The sequence below is a fragment of the Alternaria ventricosa genome (genome assembly GCF_023758065.1).
Source record: "Alternaria ventricosa strain BMP 2768 chromosome Unknown scaffold_2, whole genome shotgun sequence".
Lineage (NCBI taxonomy): Eukaryota > Fungi > Ascomycota > Dothideomycetes > Pleosporales > Pleosporaceae > Alternaria > Alternaria ventricosa.
Window position 1 is genome coordinate 1,786,284 of NW_026055682.1, and position 19,164 is coordinate 1,805,447.

The 19,164-nt window shown below is 52.8% G+C and overlaps 10 protein-coding genes across 10 annotated transcripts; 7 read left to right on the plus strand and 3 right to left on the minus strand.

Moving 5' to 3' along the window:
• Positions 1-1,043: 1,043 nt before the first annotated feature.
• J4E93_001588 (uncharacterized protein) lies at positions 1,044-1,286 on the plus strand (the record flags this gene model as incomplete). The annotated part of the gene is made up of 1 exon (XM_049339539.1): positions 1,044-1,286. One exon carries the CDS (start codon positions 1,044-1,046, stop codon positions 1,284-1,286), a length of 243 nt encoding a protein of 80 aa, XP_049203496.1.
• A 175-nt stretch (positions 1,287-1,461) lies between these two features.
• J4E93_001589 (uncharacterized protein) lies at positions 1,462-2,303 on the plus strand (the record flags this gene model as incomplete). The annotated part of the gene is made up of 2 exons (XM_049339540.1): positions 1,462-1,470; positions 1,503-2,303. The coding sequence occupies 2 exons, from the start codon at positions 1,462-1,464 to the stop codon at positions 2,301-2,303; spliced, it is 810 nt and encodes a 269-aa protein (XP_049203497.1).
• Positions 2,304-2,579: 276 nt separating this feature from the next.
• On the plus strand, positions 2,580-5,446 carry J4E93_001590 (uncharacterized protein; the record flags this gene model as incomplete). Its single annotated transcript, XM_049339541.1, has 5 exons — positions 2,580-2,588; positions 2,639-2,743; positions 2,793-3,484; positions 3,531-3,770; positions 3,820-5,446. 5 exons carry the CDS (start codon positions 2,580-2,582, stop codon positions 5,444-5,446), a joined length of 2,673 nt encoding a protein of 890 aa, XP_049203498.1.
• Positions 5,447-6,411: 965 nt separating this feature from the next.
• On the plus strand, positions 6,412-9,071 carry J4E93_001591 (uncharacterized protein; the record flags this gene model as incomplete). The annotated part of the gene is made up of 7 exons (XM_049339542.1): positions 6,412-6,478; positions 6,546-6,593; positions 6,652-6,701; positions 6,776-6,971; positions 7,057-7,495; positions 7,546-7,673; positions 8,104-9,071. 7 exons carry the CDS (start codon positions 6,412-6,414, stop codon positions 9,069-9,071), a joined length of 1,896 nt encoding a protein of 631 aa, XP_049203499.1.
• A 128-nt stretch (positions 9,072-9,199) lies between these two features.
• Positions 9,200-10,717, minus strand: J4E93_001592 (uncharacterized protein; the record flags this gene model as incomplete). Its single annotated transcript, XM_049339543.1, has 1 exon — positions 9,200-10,717. The coding sequence occupies one exon, from the start codon at positions 10,715-10,717 to the stop codon at positions 9,200-9,202; it is 1,518 nt and encodes a 505-aa protein (XP_049203500.1).
• Positions 10,718-11,106: 389 nt separating this feature from the next.
• Positions 11,107-12,341, plus strand: J4E93_001593 (uncharacterized protein; the record flags this gene model as incomplete). Its single annotated transcript, XM_049339544.1, has 2 exons — positions 11,107-11,284; positions 11,335-12,341. The coding sequence occupies 2 exons, from the start codon at positions 11,107-11,109 to the stop codon at positions 12,339-12,341; spliced, it is 1,185 nt and encodes a 394-aa protein (XP_049203501.1).
• A 500-nt stretch (positions 12,342-12,841) lies between these two features.
• Positions 12,842-13,801, plus strand: J4E93_001594 (uncharacterized protein; the record flags this gene model as incomplete). The annotated part of the gene is made up of 2 exons (XM_049339545.1): positions 12,842-12,846; positions 12,868-13,801. 2 exons carry the CDS (start codon positions 12,842-12,844, stop codon positions 13,799-13,801), a joined length of 939 nt encoding a protein of 312 aa, XP_049203502.1.
• Positions 13,802-15,032: 1,231 nt separating this feature from the next.
• On the plus strand, positions 15,033-15,946 carry J4E93_001595 (uncharacterized protein; the record flags this gene model as incomplete). The annotated part of the gene is made up of 2 exons (XM_049339546.1): positions 15,033-15,083; positions 15,215-15,946. The coding sequence occupies 2 exons, from the start codon at positions 15,033-15,035 to the stop codon at positions 15,944-15,946; spliced, it is 783 nt and encodes a 260-aa protein (XP_049203503.1).
• A 79-nt stretch (positions 15,947-16,025) lies between these two features.
• Positions 16,026-16,898, minus strand: J4E93_001596 (uncharacterized protein; the record flags this gene model as incomplete). The annotated part of the gene is made up of 1 exon (XM_049339547.1): positions 16,026-16,898. The coding sequence occupies one exon, from the start codon at positions 16,896-16,898 to the stop codon at positions 16,026-16,028; it is 873 nt and encodes a 290-aa protein (XP_049203504.1).
• Positions 16,899-17,748: 850 nt separating this feature from the next.
• Positions 17,749-19,144, minus strand: J4E93_001597 (uncharacterized protein; the record flags this gene model as incomplete). Its single annotated transcript, XM_049339548.1, has 2 exons — positions 17,749-18,925; positions 18,972-19,144. 2 exons carry the CDS (start codon positions 19,142-19,144, stop codon positions 17,749-17,751), a joined length of 1,350 nt encoding a protein of 449 aa, XP_049203505.1.
• Between the last annotated feature and the right edge of the window lie 20 nt (positions 19,145-19,164).

Here is a 19,164-nt window from a genome sequence, read left to right on the forward strand (position 1 = left end):
ATCTCCTGGAATCTTCACATGCCGTACATGTCTGACCCAGACGTGCACTCTATGCCATGCAGAGCCCCATGTCGGCTGGACTTGCGCAATGCATGCATCGCATGTCAAGAATCAGCATAACGAGCAGCTTCTGGACGAGTACAAAGCGGGCGCTGGTACGAAAGAATGCCTAAAATGCGCCACACTTATCGAGAAAGTCGACGGATGCAACCACGTCGAGTGCAACGGTTGTCACGGACACATATGCTGGGTGTGTCTCAAGGTCTTCTCGGAAAAGGAGGCAGTGTACCAGCACATGTACGACGCGCATGGAGGATATGGGCCGGTGGAAGGATCGGACGACGAAATCAGCGACTCGGGGAGTGATGAATGGGAGGATGAACACGATTTCGCGGACTTGATTTGAGCGCCTGCTCTGATCGAGAAACCTCTTGTGTGCCTTGTGGATGGGATCTGGAGGTGAACAGGGTCCATTCCGCAGCAGGTGTGATGTCGCATTCTTCATTCAATTTGACTAAGTTTCATAAACGCGAAACAAATAAAGCTTGTGGATGGAAAAGACAGTAGTGATTGATAAATCCTTGGATCAGCAAGCGGAAATGCAGCGTCATTGAGCATCGGAGCCAATGAGAGCTGCCGATGCCTTGGCGATGTGCTTACGAACTGTCGGTCTCACGGATCTGTGGGCATCCGACCGGCGGCTGCCCTTCCCTCATTACAAACCTCGCCTGTGTGCTATCGCGACGCGTTAACGGCCGACACAGCGAGGAAGTGTCCGTAGGATCTTACATCGATGTGACTGGGATTCAGTGCTTGATTACAAGTTTCCCGAAAAATTGGTCCGTCGTTCAGGTGATGACAGGCGCTCGGTGCATACGCGGTTGAAGAGGTGAGTATATGTAGAGCAAGACCTCTTCGGCTTTCAGGTCATTCAACACATTGCATCTCAACATCCCATTTCCAAACATATTGAACATATCACACATCATCTTTTATCCTTACTTCTAGGTTACTTTCTGGCTTCCTGCACGACCAATCACACGATGTCAGAACAACGCAACATTGTCATTGTTGGCGCATCGGGCGCGGGCATACAGGCAACCCATTACATCCTGAAGCACATTCTACCAGCTCTCAAGGCAAAGAATGACGCCAAGTATCATGTCTACAACATCTCGCCATCTTCACAGTGGTACTTCAGGGTTGCCTCTCCACGAGTGGCAGCTTCTACCGAGCGCATGTCGACCGACAAGGTCCTCTTCGATCTGCATGAGGGCTTCAAGTAATACTCCAAAGACGACTTTACTTTCATCGAAGGCTCTGCTACGGGTCTAGAGCCATCATCGCGGCGCCTCCTATTTCGCAGCAACAAGGGACAAGAAGACGAATCATTGACGTATCATGCACTCGTCGTGGCAACTGGAAGCAAGACTTATTTCCAAGCTTTCTCGATGAGCGCCGATGCTCAAAGTACCCTGAACGCGATTAGCTCTGCAAATGAGCAAATCGCATCGGCAAAGAAGATTGTTATCGTTGGTGGAGGCGCAACAGGCGTAGAATTTGCGGGCGAAGTTGCTGAGCATCGCAACGGCAAGCCAGGATGGTTTAGCAAGGTGCAGCCAAAAGTTGACGTTACCCTGATCACATCGGACAAGCAGCTTCTCCCCGGTCTCCGGCCTGCAATCGCCAAAGTTGCAGAGCAGAAACTCAAAGCGCTCGGGGTGGAGATCGTCTACAACACGCGAGTGGTCGATTCAACGCAGACAAAAGATGGTCGCACGGCGCTGACCCTCAAGGACGGTGGCAAGCTTGAAGCAGACCTCTACGTTCCCGCTTACGGCGTTCAACCAAACTCGTCGTGGCTGCCAGATCAATTGCTCAATGAAAAGGGCTACCTCGTAACGAACGATTCCACCCTTCGCGTCGACATCGCAGGCCCCCGCGTCTACGGCTTCGGCGACATCGCGTCATATTCGCGCAACAACTACTGGGACATTAACCTGGCTCTACCTACCCTAGTCACCAACATCAAGCGCGACCTGCTCTCTTACAACCCCATGCTTCCAGAGGCGAAACCCAAGGGCAAGGACAGAGTGTACACGGCTAACACGACGGAGTCTATGGTTGTCCCCATCGGTAGCGGAGGCGGTGTTGGTGCCGTTTTTGGATGGAAGGTACCTTCATTCTTCGTGTGGATTTTGAAGGGGAGGGATTACATGTTGGGGATGAGTGGGCTGCCGACGCTGAATGGGGACAAGGTCAAGAAGGAGGTCAAGTGGACGAAGGAGGAGGCTGCGATCTGAGTTTGACTGTATGCATGGCGAATTTTCCTATTTTTATAGCGTGCGATGTTTCTGTGTCCTTGGCAGTTGTAGAATCTTGGTAATGTTAATAATACTTGATATCACATGCGCTTTCCCGAGACGCTTTGTGTGTTGTGGATGATTGCTCTGCGGAGAAGGATGCAACGCGATTGGTTTCGAGCTCGCTCCACCACGGCGCGCTCCGCGTGAACATCACTCCCTTCCACCCTTGGACCCCACGTACACGGCGCAAATGCGGGGTGAGTAGGACATCAAATGGATTTCGTACGTCTTCGCCCTGCTGCAGCTATGGTTCGCGCACTGACGACAGCAAGTGGGTGAGGCTACTCGGCGGGTCGTCCCAGAAGAAGAAGCAGGCCGCCCCGAACAACCCCCAACAGCGGCTGGCACGCTTCCGCCAGCGCTACAATCAGATACTGGTAGGCCTGGCTGAGTCACCCGGAATACTGCGAGTCTGACACATGGCAGCAAACATGGCAGAAGTCCACCAACCTCGCCCACGACCGCGAAGCCCTGGGCAACATCCGGCGCGGCTTCCAGGCCCTCACAGCCATCCTCAGCGATGAGTCGCGATCACCGGCGCCGCACATGTGCCTCCAGTTCGCCGCCGCCCAGCAGATATACACGGCCGTCTCCAAGATCGCGGCGACGGCACACGATGAGGGTACCGTTAGGGACGCCGTGGCCTTCTACAATGCCCTCATCGACAGCGAGGAAGAGGACTTCCTCGAGAACGACGTCTTCGCCGCGTCGCTCATGAACTTCATCGACCGCACAGTCGGGTCTGGCAGCATGGGCATAGGAGAGGACATCGAGGCCGACATCGTGGAGCTGCTCTTCGGCATCGCAGCCAAGATCAGGCTACAACCAGAGATTCTGCATGTCTGGTTCACGACCACATCCGCAAACAGCGAGGGACGAGTGCTGAATCCCAAAACCGATTTCGCCGGCGTCACACAGAAAGAGGACTTCCCGTTGTGCTATCAGCTCATCGACCATGTCCACCACGAAGGCCGTATCGGGGATTTTGCGCGCACCGGATTGCTGTACATATTCGAGTCTGCGTCTAGGTCAATGGATCTGGAGCAGTGGATTGTCAACAGCGATCTGCCTACGCTCATGGCGACCGGCTTGGGAGCACTATATAGCCAGATGAGCAGGTACGAAGCGCACCGAACGCGAGACAACGGAGCTAACATTGTCCAGAAAGCTATCAATACTCCACCCCGCGCATGACCTGCCTCCTGTCTTACTACTCTCCGACTACACTGAGATGCAGCCCAACCCACAAGCAGAGAACTTCTTCACACCCGACTTCCAGAGTCATCTCCTCACCTTCTTGTCTTACCTTGCCTTCTGGCAAGATGTGCTCGAGCATTGCAGATCTCTGGATGTTAGAGTTACATTGATTGACCACTTTCAAGCTTTGTTCCTTCAGCAGCTATTGTGCGTTTTCTCTCTTGTCTTCAATATGTACCTAGCTGACTCCTTGCAGATACCCTTCACTACTCGAGTCGTCCGACGCCGATGGTGGTTCATCCGTCGCAGTACTTACGTACCTTCGCCATATACTGGATGCGCTTGATCACCCCGAGCTCGTGCATATGATGCTTCAGTATCTTCTCGCACTCCTGGACTACGCGTCTACCACGACACCGCGATCCCCCGCAGCGGTCAAGCGCCGTCAGTCACTTATGCTGCTTACTGCATCGGATAAGGATGACGATAAACTAAATCCATCCTTGTTCAATCTGGTCGACTTGGTCTTAGGAAGCACCGCATCGCGCAATCCACAGACGGTCATTGCATCATTGAAGTTGACGACTGTGATATTGAGCAAAAGCCATGGATACGCGCTCGGGTCTCTCGTCAAGGTAATGAACTTGCATCACAAAGAGCACAATAGAACTGTTGGATCCCTGAACAAGGAGCTTGAGCTGTACCTGAACCTCGCCATCGACCTCGCTGGCTTGGAAGGTGTCGATGAAGCGTACGAGAACTATCTAAAAGATACTCTGAGTTTGTTGGAGTCACATCCCTGCTCTTTGAAGACCATCGCTTTACCCGCGACATCTTCGAAGAGTCCAGGATACTTTGACACGACTGAAGCTTCAGCTAGAGAGGTAGATCCACATCAGTTGCTTCCTGAAGATCCGCTCTTCCAGTCTCTCATGGATCTACTTCTGAGGTTCCTCACAAACGATGTCGAGACAAACCTAGCGCTTACTGAGGCATTGATTACGCTCGGCACCTGCTCACAACTGCGTCTGGAAGGATGGCTATCCGTGGATCCTGCCGACTATCACTTCGAAAGCGACAGTCCTGAAGTCGAGTCGTTCACGAATGACAACTTGCGTGCCATGTTCCTGGCAGAAAGGTTTCCGAAATGGGAGTCCTCTGCTACTCCTCAACTATTTGCATGCCTGCAACGTCTCCAGGCGCAAGTCGATGCCCTGCGCAGCGATATCAAGGACTGGGATGAGCACGTTGCGAACCGTAAACATGCCTTCCGCTTCCATCAGGATCTCGTAGAGGAGTCAAAAATGTCAACGCCTCAGTCAAAGCCTGCGCGACCTCCCTCGGAAACTCCTGCTGGATCTTGGACGCCGCAAATACCACAACACGTACGTAACCAACCGACGACGCCCTCCAGAGCGCAATCTCCGAGAGGCAGGAAGGAAACTCTTTCTGAAGCAAGGAACACCCCCACTACATCACCCGCGCCATCAAGATACGGAGGCCAGACACTCGTCGGTTCACCTGCCCGAGCGTCATCTCCTATGTCAGGAACATATGCCGTACAACAGCCTTCTTTGATGTCCGACGTCGATGCTAGCATATCACAGATCAGGATGAGTCAGTTCGGCAAGAGACGCATTCGTTTCCGCCGGCCGGCTGGATCAAAAGAGGTAGAAGTCATGCTATCGAAGTTTCAACCACCACCTAAGGAGCCTTCTGATAACGCGGCGACTGGTGCTGAGGATACAGAAGACGATGATATTCGAGAGGCGAGCTTGCTGCACATCATCACAAACGTGGTCATACTGCAGAACTTTGTGTTGGAGCTGGTAGCGTTGATGCAGGTCAGGTCAAGTCTGTTCAATGAGGTCAGATTCATCTGATTGTAGGTTTGCCGAGGGAAGTCGTTGATGTAGTAAGAATATACCCATTTCTATCTCTCTCTCTTAATACATCCCGAGGAACATATTGTAGCACAGTCAAGATTGCCTAGGCATCTTCCGAGGCATCTTCGCGCACGTGCACGTCGGCCGCTTTCGGGATGGGTCCTGCAGCGGAGAGTTTCCGACAGCCCCTCCAACGTCATCTTCCACACTTTCACATGTCGATCATTCCACCCCTCATCCATTATCAGACACGCGCCTACACGAGCTTGTGAAAGCGCGAACCCGGAAACACGCGAGACTCGAATTCAGGCATAACACCAGGATTGCATATGTTATCGTCCCAAGCAGGCCATGATGAACGGCCAATTGCTTGGGCAGCTGGGCAACTGTGGCTCGGCAACGTAATTCCTCGAGCCGATCGCCGGCCGAACGACATCAGCGCATCGTAACTTCCGCTCGCCCACCCAAGGCGAAATCCGGGGTTTGCCAAGGTACCCCATTGTTTGCCAGCTGCCAGACGAACGCGTGCCAGTCGACACTAAGACACGCGGTCTGGGCTCACGCAAGGGCCGAGGCTGGCGGAGCAAATGGGTGTTTGTCCTCACACCCGCGGGTAGTCAAGGCAGGCTTCTGATCAGCAATGTATGGAATATGACTGAATGATTTCCTTGCGCTCGTGCTTTTCCTCGCTTTCCTAAACCTCATTTCGAGTCTCCTTCTTGATACCCGTTGCATGGCTGTTGCTATTGATTAGCTTGCTGTCCCTCTGTCGTCATCTCTAGAAGCCGAGGTTTCTAAAGCGCATTACGATTCCCATTCCGAAGATTTGGCTACAGCTCAGGATCGCTCCTTCAGTGTCATAATCTCGTGTAACCCCACGTGCTCGTGCCTTGGACGGCCTTTGGTCCCAATTCCTCGCAGCAAACACCTTCCTGAACCCTTGCGCTCCAACTCTACACAACATGTCTGCGAAGTCAGTACAAGGGCCTGGCGGCAAGAAGCCCGCGTCGGCGGCCACGAACTTGATCGGTAAGCCCCAAATTGGGATTTTGGAGGGTATGCGACCGCGATGGCAGGATACTGACGCGACATGAAGCCGGCGGCGGTGCTGGAATGATGGAGGCACTCGCGTGTCATCCTCTCGGTGAGTTACAAGTCCCCAAGCCTATGTCATTTGTGCGTTAAGTCTAATTGGATTTCAGATACAATCAAAGTCCGCATGCAACTGTCAAGACGAGCTCGCGCTCCAGGAGTACGTCCCAACTTATACTTTCGAAGCGGTCGGCATACACTATCCAGAACGTCACTGATTAGTGTACACTGCAGGCAAAGAAGCGCGGGTTTATTACGACCGGAACCGAAATCGTGAAAAGGGAGACAGCATTAGGCCTATATAAGGGATTAGGCGCCGTTCTCACAGGCATCGTCCCGAAGATGGCCATACGCTTCACCAGTTATGAGTGGTATAAGCAGCTGTTAGCAGACAAAGAGGGCAATGTCGCGTCAAAGTCTACATTTATGGGTAAGTCTGAAGCTTGCGGAGTCGCAAGGCGCATCTTTTCGGAACAGAGTCCACTCAAGAATGACCGAATACTAACACTTTACAGCTGGTCTTGCCGCTGGTGTCACGGAGGCCGTTCTCGTGGTTACGCCCATGGAGGTTGTCAAGATCCGTCTCCAAGCGCAGCACCACTCAATGGCCGACCCGCTCGATATACCCAAGTACCGAAACGCCGCACATGCCATGTATACTGTCATCAAGGAAGAAGGCGCAGGCGCGTTGTGGCGTGGTGTCTCGCTCACAGCGTTGCGCCAGGGAACAAATCAAGCGGCAAACTTCACTGCATACTCGGAACTGAGGGCACAGTTACAGAAGTACCATGGTACAACAGATTTGCCGGGCTACGAGACGAGTTTGATCGGTCTGATTAGTGGTGCTGTTGGTCCGTTTACAAACGCGCCGATCGACACGATCAAGACGAGGTTGCAGAAGACGCCTGCGGAGGTGGGTCAAACTGCTATTCAGAGGATAGTGAACATCGGAAAGTAAGTCCTCCAGTGCACCCAACTTCTGAGTGTTAGCTGACAGTTCACAGCGACATGTGGAAGCAGGAAGGTATCCGCAGTTTCTACAAAGGTATCACACCGCGTGTGATGCGAGTAGCACCCGGCCAAGCTGTCACATTTACCGTGTACGAATATCTGAAGGGTGTGTTGGAGAAAGGTAGAGAGATGCTCCCTGGTGGGGCATATGAGGAGTGAGCTATCATTGCGTTATCCAGTCTGTTAAAGAGCGCTTGTCGATGAGCATACGTTGTTTTCCAAGCATATTGAAGCATGTAATTCCTGTGACATATAACAATATATGCATTCCAGACGCCACCTCAGGAACCAGACTGCATGATAGAAGCAGGGCTGCCAAGGTGCATCGGCCGTCCAGCCCACCTGCCCCACTATAGGACAGCATCACCGCTGGTTCGACGTCAGTGTACACGTTGAAATCAGTGCATTCAACAACATTACAGCCTCCTCTTTAAGTGTACCGACAACCACAGAAGATACTACAGTACAGACTTGCCAAGATGCAGTCAGGTATATCCGGTAACGATCTTCCAGCGCGTTCCAGCCTCGCACCCCACTAACAACCCCCATAGCTTCCCAGGAGCTCAAATCCGCCGTCGGCAGCCTCATAACCTCGCCCTCGCAACGCGGAATTCTAGCCACAATCCAAAACGAAACCATCATCCCCAGCGACACCATATCCTCGTCAGCATCGACCTTCCTCGCCGACCTCTCCAATCTCCAATCCCGCATCCAGCCCAATGCCGCACTCTACATCCTCCTCCGCCGCGCCGACTCGCTCTCCTCGCCCGACAAATCTCTCGTAGCCGTAACATACGTACCCAATGCCGCGCCCGTACGCCAGAAGATGCTCTTCGCGTCCACGCGCCTCACACTCGTGCGTGAACTAGGCGGAGAGCATTTCAGCGAGAGTGTCTTTACGACCGAAGCATCAGAGCTTACGCCGGAAGGCTGGGAGAAACACATTGCGCATACAGCGTCTGACAACCCGCTGACAGCGGAGGAACAATCGCTGCAGGACATCAAGGCTGCTGAGGCCCTGGAGAGCAGAGGCACACGCGGTCAGGGTCTGGCCCAAGGAGGCAGAATCGCTATTCGCGCTGATGATGAGATTGGCGGTGCGCTGAAGAAGTTGGGACAGGGTGGAACAGATAACCTTGTGCAGTTGCGCATGGACGGCGCGTCGGAGACGCTTCAGCTTGTTTCTTCTTCGTCAGCGACGCCTTCGACCCTCTCCCGCGCTATCGATGCCAAGGAGCCGCGGTACTCGTTCTACCGTCATGACGACGCTGCTGCGAGTATCGTGTTCATCTCGACGTGTCCGAGCGGAGCGAAGATCAGGGAGAGGATGCTGTATGCAGCGAGTAGGGGCAATGTGGTCAGTCTGGCGCAGAACGATGGTGGTCTCAAGGTGGAGAAGAAGATCGAGGCGACGGATCCGGATGAGATTACTGAGCAGGTTATCCTGGATGAGTTCAAGGTGGAGAAGAAGGAGGAGAGTAAGGGATTTGCGAAGCCGAAGAGGCCAGGACGGCGGTAGATGGTATAGCAGGTATGAAAGTGGACAACACGATGGGCGGCAAAGCCAATCATAGGCATAAAAGTCAAAATGACGATGGATATCGTTTGCATCATACTGCACAAGTCCGACTGGCACTGTGCTATTATCTACTCTCCATTCCTCAAGAAACCTCGGTTACCACGCGGTCTCCTCTCCATCTTCTTCCCAAACCTAACGCCGGGTTTTCCTGCCTTCTTGTCCATTTCACGCCCCTTCAACCAGTGTTCACGTACGTTCTTTGTATTCCTGTTGACCTTGGGCGGCAGCACCCGGTTCTGCTGTGCCAATACCGCTACGCTGAGCTTGCCCTTCTTCACATCCTTCGCTGGCTTGTCGACGCGCTCCAGAAACTTGATATGGTGGTTGAGCTTCTCCTTCCTAAGTTCCTCCTCTGTCTTTCCGCGCCGCTGGGGCGGTGGCGTGGGAGGGCGTTGGTCGTCGATGGTCTCGAGGAGGGAAGCGGGCAGGAGACCGTTGGATACGTCGATGTCCATGCGCGACGCAACTTCTGGCTCTTTGTCGAGGGGGCCGGCGGCAGCCTTTGCTTCCTTGGCAGCTTTCTTCGCTAATTTCTTCGCCTTCTTCTCTTCACGCTCGCGCTTTGCAGCTTGTTGGGCGGCAACGAGTTCCTCGCGCGCTTGTCGCTTGGCCTGTTCCTTTGCTTGTTGAGCTTTCTGCGCGCGGTCGGCTTCGGCTTGCGTAGCTCGTGCTTTCGAACTTGCGGCAGCTGTGGTGACTACCTCGGGGGCTTCATCGTCCGAATCGCTTGCTTCGTCCTGGTCGACTTGGCTTGTTTGCGTTGGGGGTAGTGACTCGATAGGCTGAGAAGCTTCATATCGCTTGTGACCTTGCTTGTTCGCAACGGGCGAATCTTGCGACTCCGCAGGCTCCTCGCTACCAAAGCGTCTATGCGTCTTTTCAGGTTGTGCTGAAGGAGGCGCGTCGCCTTGCGAGGGTATAGGAGCTGTGCTGCTCTCGTACGAGGACGTTGGAATCTCGTCGGCGAACTTGGACGGCGTCTCTACAACCTTCTTCGGGCGGCCTCTGCCTCTCTTCGCTGAGCCCGGTGCTAGCGTCTGGCCATCTGCCGTCTTAGCCTTGGGTGTGGGTGATCCCTCAGGTTGCTTGAATGTTGTGGCGGGCGTCGCGTATACTGAACCTGAACCTGAACCAGGCTGCTGCGCTGGTGTGTAAAAGGACGGATTTTGTGAAGTTGCTGGCGCCTCTTCCCTGCCTTCACCGAAGCTGTCCGTGGCCGTCGAATCATCCGGCGACTTCCTGCTGACTACAACGTGGGGGCTCGATCGGCGTCGGAGTGGCAGAAATTCATCCTGTGTCGGCGTCTGAGGGTCTTGGGTCGCAGGCGCGGCGGCGACAGCGATTGTGTCCGAGACATCCTCTACGGACTCTTGCGAAAGTCCTTGTGAAGGCGCATCCAAATCGGCCGACTGCTTGGCAGATCTCTTCTTGGAGGACGACGTGGGCGCAGACTTCCTCTGCCTTTTCGTTTGTGTCGGCGTCTCTAGCGACTCGAGTTCTCGCTTTCCTGCGGCTTTCCTTGTCGAGCTGCGCGGCGTCGGTGTCGGTGCGCCTGGCGTCTCTGTTCCGCCTCGTGTAGTGACCATTGCGTCTTCGTTGCTGTGGGTTGATACGCGTCGTGTACGAACCGCGACTGTTCTTGTCGTTGCTGCGTTGGTGGATCGCGCGATGTGGAAAAGATTCTGGCGTGCCAAGATTTCGCGGCCATTGCGGACCCCCGAGACTAGCGGGCCTGGTGAATTCCAAGGATTACCGCATCGCCCTTCACCAACTATCGAGCAGTCATCTCGTAACTATGTCGACGCCTCGCGCAGTATTACGCTCAGCAAGCGCAGTCGCGCGTCTAGAGCCGTGTTTGTTGTGCCGGTCGCGTCAAACAACTCTAGCCATCCGCTACAATGCTACGAGATATCCGATGGCCTCGCATTGGCTTGCAACAGGCATGCGAACCCAGAATTATTCTATCAACCGAAAAATGGATCCGAGAGCACGTGTTGATGCTGATGCCCGCGCTCGACTGGGCTTCTACACCATGTGCAAACAACAAAGCCTACTCAATATGGAGCCGCGTACTGCTCTGAGTATCTACGATGACTTCGTTGCGAAAATGAAAACGATTTCCCATAGTGACAACGTTTTGCGGATAGTCAAGAGTAGGTTCGCGGTCCATACTCACCTCCATAGATGGTACTGACATGAGCAGAATACAACGTCCGACCAATTGATATCACATCTCTTGCGATCGTCACATACAAGGTACCCGATATCAGCGATGCAATGATAAGAGCTCGACTTCCTCCTAGTGAGCATAAAAACGTCGCTGGTATGCTTCTGCAAGGATGTGCGCAAGCCGGGGATCCTCTCGCGATCGTACACATCCTGACTGCCGTCTACCTCGGCAGCTCTGGCAACGGGCCCGCTCAAGAGATTGCAAGGCTCTTTCCTCAGAAAGATATCGCCCAATACCGCCAGCTGCTCGACACGATTGACTTGCAGTCCTTGGAAAAGACTCCAAGTCTAGTAGTTGAAGTTTTGACTCTAAGAGGACTCTTCCTTGAGCAAGCAGGACAGAAGCAAGAGGCTATAAAAGCATACCAAGAAGCCATCAAGCCTTCAACTCTTAATGATCAGACTGGAAGGTCATCAACGCATGCGATGCAATTTCCCCTTATAGCACCCTGGAATGCGCTCGGTTATCTACTCAAAGCAGACAAAGATCCAAAAGTACGCGCAGAAGCCCAGTCATATTTCCAGAAAGGCGCTCTCGAAGGTGATGATCCGCTTTCATACTACGAACTCGCAGCCTATGAGCCGAAAACAAGCGAAAAGTGGTTGCGGTATACTAGCAAAGCAGCAGCATCCGGTCACAGACAAGCCATACTGGACCTCACTGGCTTCTATCAAGAAGTGGCAGCATCGAACTCGTCTATTTTAGAAAACGGTAGCATACGACAGGCGCTCAACTGGTTACTGACCTGGAGACGCGGAAGCGCTGCGGAGCTTGCGCGAGAGTGGCTACATGTGGCGTCTGTCGTTGGACACAAACCTTCCATGTTACAACTTGCGGACTATCACAAGTCTATTGGTCACGAAGAAGGATACAGGGACTATTTGCGTCTGATAGTCGACTCTGACAGCGCGGCGCTTTACAAAGAAGAAGCACCACAACTTGTGCAAGTTGCGAGGTTGCGGCTCGCGGGAATCCGGTAACAGCCAATCCAACCAGTAGGAGACCATGTCCTGTATACTCCATTCTCTTCCAGTGTATCATGCGTGTTCGCCGCGCTCATACGCCCAGCCTGGCATTGTTTCAGAAGCTACATTCATCAGAAGTGTCCATTAGACAATTACGCAACTGTTCGATGATTCTGCGCAAATGATCTCCAACCCGGATCGATCTTGTACCATGCACTAGACATACACATGTGTGTTGAAAACATCTTGGTCATATCCTCGACAAAACGACTATCTCCGGATCTACCCCGGCCTACCCCACCTCGGCAGGTGAGCTACTGGCCTTCCTTATCTGGCACTCTGATAGTGGCCACAGCATCCGATGACTACTTGAAGACTTATGTTCATCGCCAGTATGATCACCTATCTACTTAACACATACCATTCTGAATCTTCACGAAGACATTAAGCACAATCTACCATCAAAAATCGATCTTTGACCACTTCAATCTAGCATAACATCTGTTCTCACAGTCATGTCGTCTACTATCCCTCTCAACAGTCATCGAAAAGCCTTGATAGGCTCACCTTCAAACTTCTGGTCCCACTCTACCAAGAATGGCTTTGACCTCACCCATCCCTCTACGCACTCGTCACCAACTACCGGGCTCACATACACCATCCAGACACGAGCTGATGCCATCACGGTCGATCCTTCGAAATCCGCCCTTGTCATCATTGACATGCAAAACTTCTTTCTCTCCGAAGCTTTCGGCCGCGGCCAAAAAGGTCCTGGTCACATTGCCTGCGAACAGTTGGTCAAGTACGCTATACCAGCTGCACGAAAGGCTGGCATCAGAGTCGTATGGGTAAATTGGGGGCTTACGGAGGAAGAAGTCAAAGAGATGCCGCCAGCTGTGAAACGCGCATTTGGTTTCTTCTCCATTCCGGAAGATGCAAATTTCAAAGCCGACGACGCTTTTGGACACCAAGAAGGAAGCGTGAGCATGGATCGACATGGCAAAGAAAACCAGTCTTTCTACCGTGGTATCGGTGCTGACTGTGGGGTACTCAAGTTTCCAGACGGGAAAACCGTAGAGGGGGGTAAATTACTCATGCGCGATTCTTGGAACGCAGCGCTCTACCCTCCACTTGATGCCATGTATGTCGAAGGCAGCAAGTTGGAGAGTAGGCCTGACGTCTGGATCCATAAGAACAGGATGAGCGGGATGTGGGGTGCCACGACACCCCTCAAAGAGTTTCTGGATAAAGAGGGTATTAGGACCTTGTTCTTCACAGGAGTGAATACCGACCAGTGCGTGGGTGGAACCCTGACTGATGCATTTAGCAATGGATACGACTGTGTGCTGTTAGGTGATGGCTGTGGGACGACCACACCAGACTATGCGCAGCAGTGTTGGGAGTATAACGCTGCTAGAACCTTTGGGTTTTGCGCCAGCTGTCAACAGTTTGCCGAGGGCTTGGGTAACTCTTGAATATGTAATCTACGTATCTTCATTCGAATACAGAAACCGATGTAGAAGGATCGTAAGTACACCTGCAAAGTCAATGGTCTCCGTGGTGACTCTTGAAAGAGTTCCCAGGAGCATCTGTGGGACGGTCTAATCCACACATAGCCAAGACGAGTCTGTCCACTTCGTCGCCTCCACATCCTATAAAACCCACCCTTCCTGAGTCTACTGCTGCAAAGGCTACTGAAGCGAGACGTTCCGGTTGTTGTCGAGCACGGTATACGGCCTGTTCTTTAGGTACGCCTCGGAGGAGGAGGCCTTGATTCTGCATTGTTGAGGAGAGGACCGTAGTACGCAGCAAACCAGGATCGTTTTGTACAAGATCAGTAATTACGTTCTCACTTGTTACTAACTCCCACTGAAGCCCGAAACCGTCCTTGGAGAGAGCCTCGAAGGCGTCCACTTTATACATTGGCCAATGGAAGTATCCCGTGAATATTGTAGTACAGCCGTTTCTGGTTCGTTCGATCAAGTGATTACGTAGCGTGGTGCTCGGTTCTTCGTTCTCCAGGATGAGATTGCTCTGGACTAAGATAGCATTTGGCCAGTCTGTACTGAGGCATTCGATAGCGTCTTCTACCGTTCGCGACTCGTGGACCGCTGCTCGTTGTATCAGGCGAGGCGCAATCTTATCTGATACACCGAACACCGTGGATCGATCTCCTGCTAGTGTGATGACAAGAATATTAAGCATGATGTGCGAAGCCCTTGCCAACGTAACTTTGACTGTAAACGGAACGATGGGTCTGGAGCTGAAGAATACGAGAGCAGTAGATGGAGTCTGTTTATAAGAGCATAACTACGCGCTGAGCAATCTTCAGCTCATCAAACGAATAGGCAATCCACGCATGATTTGGCATCGTGAACAAGCAAGCAGGGAAGTAAGCTACCCGCGTCTCTCATGGGCTCGTTCTCCAGTAAGTGTGGGGGAATGGAAGACATCTACAAAGGCAAATTCTACCAGCTGTGCGGTGTAAAACTACAGCAATTGAAGTTCTACGGGAGTGGCGCTTCCTGATCTGACGATATCGCCCCGCCAAGGCCGCCGCGGACATCGGAAAAAGCCTCGGCTAAGCAGCGCGAACGCAAGAAGCAGCTCCGATGCTATCCCCCACCCTGGTTCTTCTACATCATTACCGGTGATACCCCCGAACCATTACGCTGCCAGGTGCTGAGGAGGGAACACACACACACAATGTCAGGATTGAGGATATTAGTGCCCGTCAAGCGGGTCATTGACTATGCGGTACGTTCATGAGAGTAACACATGGGCATGGCGCACGCATGTTCAACTTGGAGGCTTGAAAGAATGGCTCCGAGGATGAGAGCACTCAAGACGGCTGTCTTCACAGCGAATGGCACTGACACCACGATCAGGTCAAACCCCGCGTGAACCGCGCCCAAACCGCCGTCGAAACCGCAAACGTCAAGCACTCGATGAATCCCTTCGACGAACTCTCGATCGAAGAAGCCGTCCGCATGCGCGAAAAGAAGGCCCACCACGCGAATGCCCCCAACGTAGAAGAGATCGTCGCCTTCTCCGCCGGCGTCCCCAAATCCCAAGACATCCTCCGCACAGCCATGGCCATGGGCGCAGACCGAGGCATACACGTAGTCGTAGAAGAAAAGGACGCCCTGGAACCACTGGGCGTCGCGAAGCTTCTACAGAAAGTAGTAGACGAGCAAAAGAGCAATCTTGTAATCCTAGGGAAGCAAGCCATCGACGACGACGCCGGCCAAACAGGACAAATGCTCGCAGGCCTCCTCAACTGGCCGCAAGCAACACAAGCCTCCAAAGTCACAATCAACGACCAAACCGTCGAAGTCGTCCAAGAAGTCGACGGTGGTGTGCAAACAATCAAAGCCAAACTTCCCATGGTCATCACCACGGATCTGCGCCTCAACGAACCCCGATACGCTAGTTTACCCAACATCATGAAGGCGAAGAAGAAGAAGCTGGACAAGAAGAGCCTGAGCGACTATGGGCTGGACACGGAGATCAGATTGAAGACAGTAAAGGTCACCGAGCCACCACCACGGAAGGGTGGTGTCAAGGTTGAGGATGTGGATGGCATGATTAGCAAGTTGAAGGAACTGGGTGCTTTGTAAAGAGCATGCCTATGTATGAATATCCCAAAAAAGACTGAAATGCCATAAAAACGGACAGATCCTCGCAGCGTTCGTGCGACTACATCTTGTCGCCCCATACATTGTCCCCCATGACCTCACGATCCTTCACGTCCAGCTTCCCGTAGCCTGGTTCCTTCTTCCTCACCCTCAGATCCTCCTCATCCTCACTACTGTATTGCACCTTCTCGTTCTCGAGATACTCCTTAACTCCATCGCTGTCCTCCTCGCTCCGCTTGACATACCCACCAGTCCAATCGTGCGACTTAACTCTCTTGATACCCACCCAACCCAATCCCTTCTGTAGCCCGTCCAACTCCTCCACCTCTTGCTCACTCAACCCCTTGACTCTCTTCAAAGTCAAAAGGGAGTTGATCCTTTCCGAAGTCTCCAAGTAGGTTGACCGGTCTTTCTCATTCCATTTCGCGCTGTATACGTCTGGCTGTTCGAGATCGACGCGTATGACTTCCCACCAGTGCGATCGCATGGCTTGCGAGAATGTGCCGTCGAGGTTTTCCTGCCTTGAATCGATGCGATAGAATGCTGTTGTGTTGCCGTCCAAGGAATCTGTCCAAATCGCGTTTACCTTCTTTTTCCCCGTATCACCCTCTTCGTCCGTGTCTGCATCGGGGTTACAGCCTTGCAACACGCGATCAGCCAGTTTCTTGTCCGCTGCTTCTAGATCGTTGAACCACGCGACGATCTCGAGATATTGCTCCGGATTTCTGGGGTACTCTAGTTCGATGTACCATTTTTCAGCGAGCGTGGTACCGGACATGGTGACGCCGACACCAGTGTATTCATATTGGATGCGATCGTGGCCGGTCCACTGAGAAGGGATCTTAGGTAGTTCGGCGGAGGCGACGCGGAATGAGGGTTTGTCTTTGGAACGTGAGTGGGAATGGATGACTAGGTAGACGGAGTTGACAGACATCTTGGCTATTGTGCAACCTCTTGCAAGAAGGCTGGGAATAGGAGATGAATGTACCAGTAATATAACTTAGGCCCCGCGATGGACAAGCTTTGTGTGGAGCGACCCTTTTTGCTAACAAACTAGTACGGTTGCGTGAAAGCATGCCTCGATCTTTGCTACTACCAGCTGCCACCTAGGTTTGATCTATGTAGGTCCCTGATCTATCCTAGTTCCCAAAATTGACGGCGAAAACTTGCCACCAGTACCTAGTCATGGCACTCGTAGTCCCATCATCAAGCGTTGTCGGCTGATGAACAACGTAAAAAATGCTATCCATCATGTGATCATTTAGCTTCGAAACGTCCCAAAGAGACTTTGGAGCTCCTATCACTTTGATACCGGTTGCCCTGAACCCGTCTATATGCTTCTTTGCTTCATCGACCAGGAGCTGCTGGGCGACGTCCTTAATGGGGTTGTGGCCAGAGATTCGTACGTCTTCCTCGCAAGACTTGCTATGGACTAGCTTTGTCTTCCACCGCCCACCGTCTGCAGCTACCACTTCCACTTCATCGTATGTGTTGTCACGGTCTTCAAGCTGGGCGAAATCCTGATCATGCCGGATCTTCTCCGCCCAACTGAACGAGGGTCTCCTACGTTTTCCATCCTCCCTAATCTGCTGAGCAGTACGGAGGTGAAGTTGGAATCTGAGAACTATGTAGATGATTTCTGTAGCCATGATTTCTCGTGAGAACTGACGAGATGAATAGAGGAACTCTGTATTGCTCATGAACTCTTTTATACACGTCTCTGGCTAACAATGAGACCGCTGATGCTAGTCGCGTGGAGGAGCCATGCTACCAGATTCACTAGATCACGAGGACTGTGCAGCGAAGAAACTGAGGAAGCTTCCCGTAGTAAGGCCGCCAACCAAAGAGAGCGACATGAAGCTTCCTGCTGCCTCAAGTTCTTCCGGCTCGACCCACTCAGCGAAACCCATCATGCAACTGCTACCCAAGTAGCCATTTGTTATGCCAAAGAGTAGCTGTACAATAAAGAGATAGAAGAAATCAGAGTTGACGGCGGCGCCTTTCCCACCAATGTTGCAGAGGAAGTACAAGGGTATGAAGAGTACACGCGCGATGGACAGAAAGAACAAGAGGCGGGGACGATGCGTAAGACGAAGGGCAGGTAGAGCGGGTCCGACTCGACCCATGAGGTCACCAAGGTTCCAGAAAAAGAAGCCTAGAGGGATGAAAGTTGCTGGTTGGAAAAGGCGAGGAGCCGTTGCTGGATCGCGTACGCTTAGTACTTGTGGCGTGAAGACAGGGAAGAACATGGTAATTGCGAAGGTGATAAAAACGGCGCCGGCGAGCCAGAAGAGCTTCTTGAGCATGCGCGTCAGCGGTACACTCTTGCGCTCGTTGTGCGTCGGACCGTATTCGGGTCCTTGGTCGTACGATGCTTGCGACATGCGGTGCTTTGAGCTAGCCCTGGAGAGGAGGTAGAAGAAGGCTACCAATGTTGCAGCAGAGACAGCCGTGGCGGTCAAGAAGTAGATGAAGGCAGAGGTGCTAGACTCTTGCGGCGCTCCGTCGGTATGCTGCTTCTTAGGTACAGACAGAACCGATATGATCTGGGTGATGGAAGGCAAGACACCGGCAATGCCCTGACCAGACATGATTCCTTGGGTATATTCCTCTCTCCCAAAGCCCGATACATATGCAAAGACGCCGTTCTGGCACAGGCCTGTCGCAAGGCTGGCGCTCAACACCATAACCATGAGGAAAGCGAAGTAGACACCGACGGATATGTTCAGGAAGAACTTTGTGGATATGGCGAGAAGGGTGAAGACGACGGCGTTCAAGGCGAGCGATGCGACGATGCGTTTGGGGTAGTTGGCACGAGCCTGAAGCTTGGTCAAGACGATCATGGAGCCTAGGTTGCCTACGGTGGAGACGCAGAGGATCGAGGACTGGAAGTTGCGGAGGAGGTTATCGTTGGACTCGAAGCGTCTCTGGAAGTACGGGGCTGCTGCTAAGAACATGTTCCTAGTGCAGTCAGTATCATGGCTGCGGTGATGTCTGAGGTACCCACCAAGCCCATAGCATGGAGACTCCCAGGAGCGTAAAGACAGCATAGTCCGTCCACGAGAATGACTGATCCTCGCGCTCGATACGCTCGCCATCTGGACGCTCAGATCCTCCTTCTAGTGGCTCATACGATGCCGGCGAGTTCTCGCGATCGAATATCTGCCGGATGCGATTCATGATGGAAAGTGTCGTCGCGT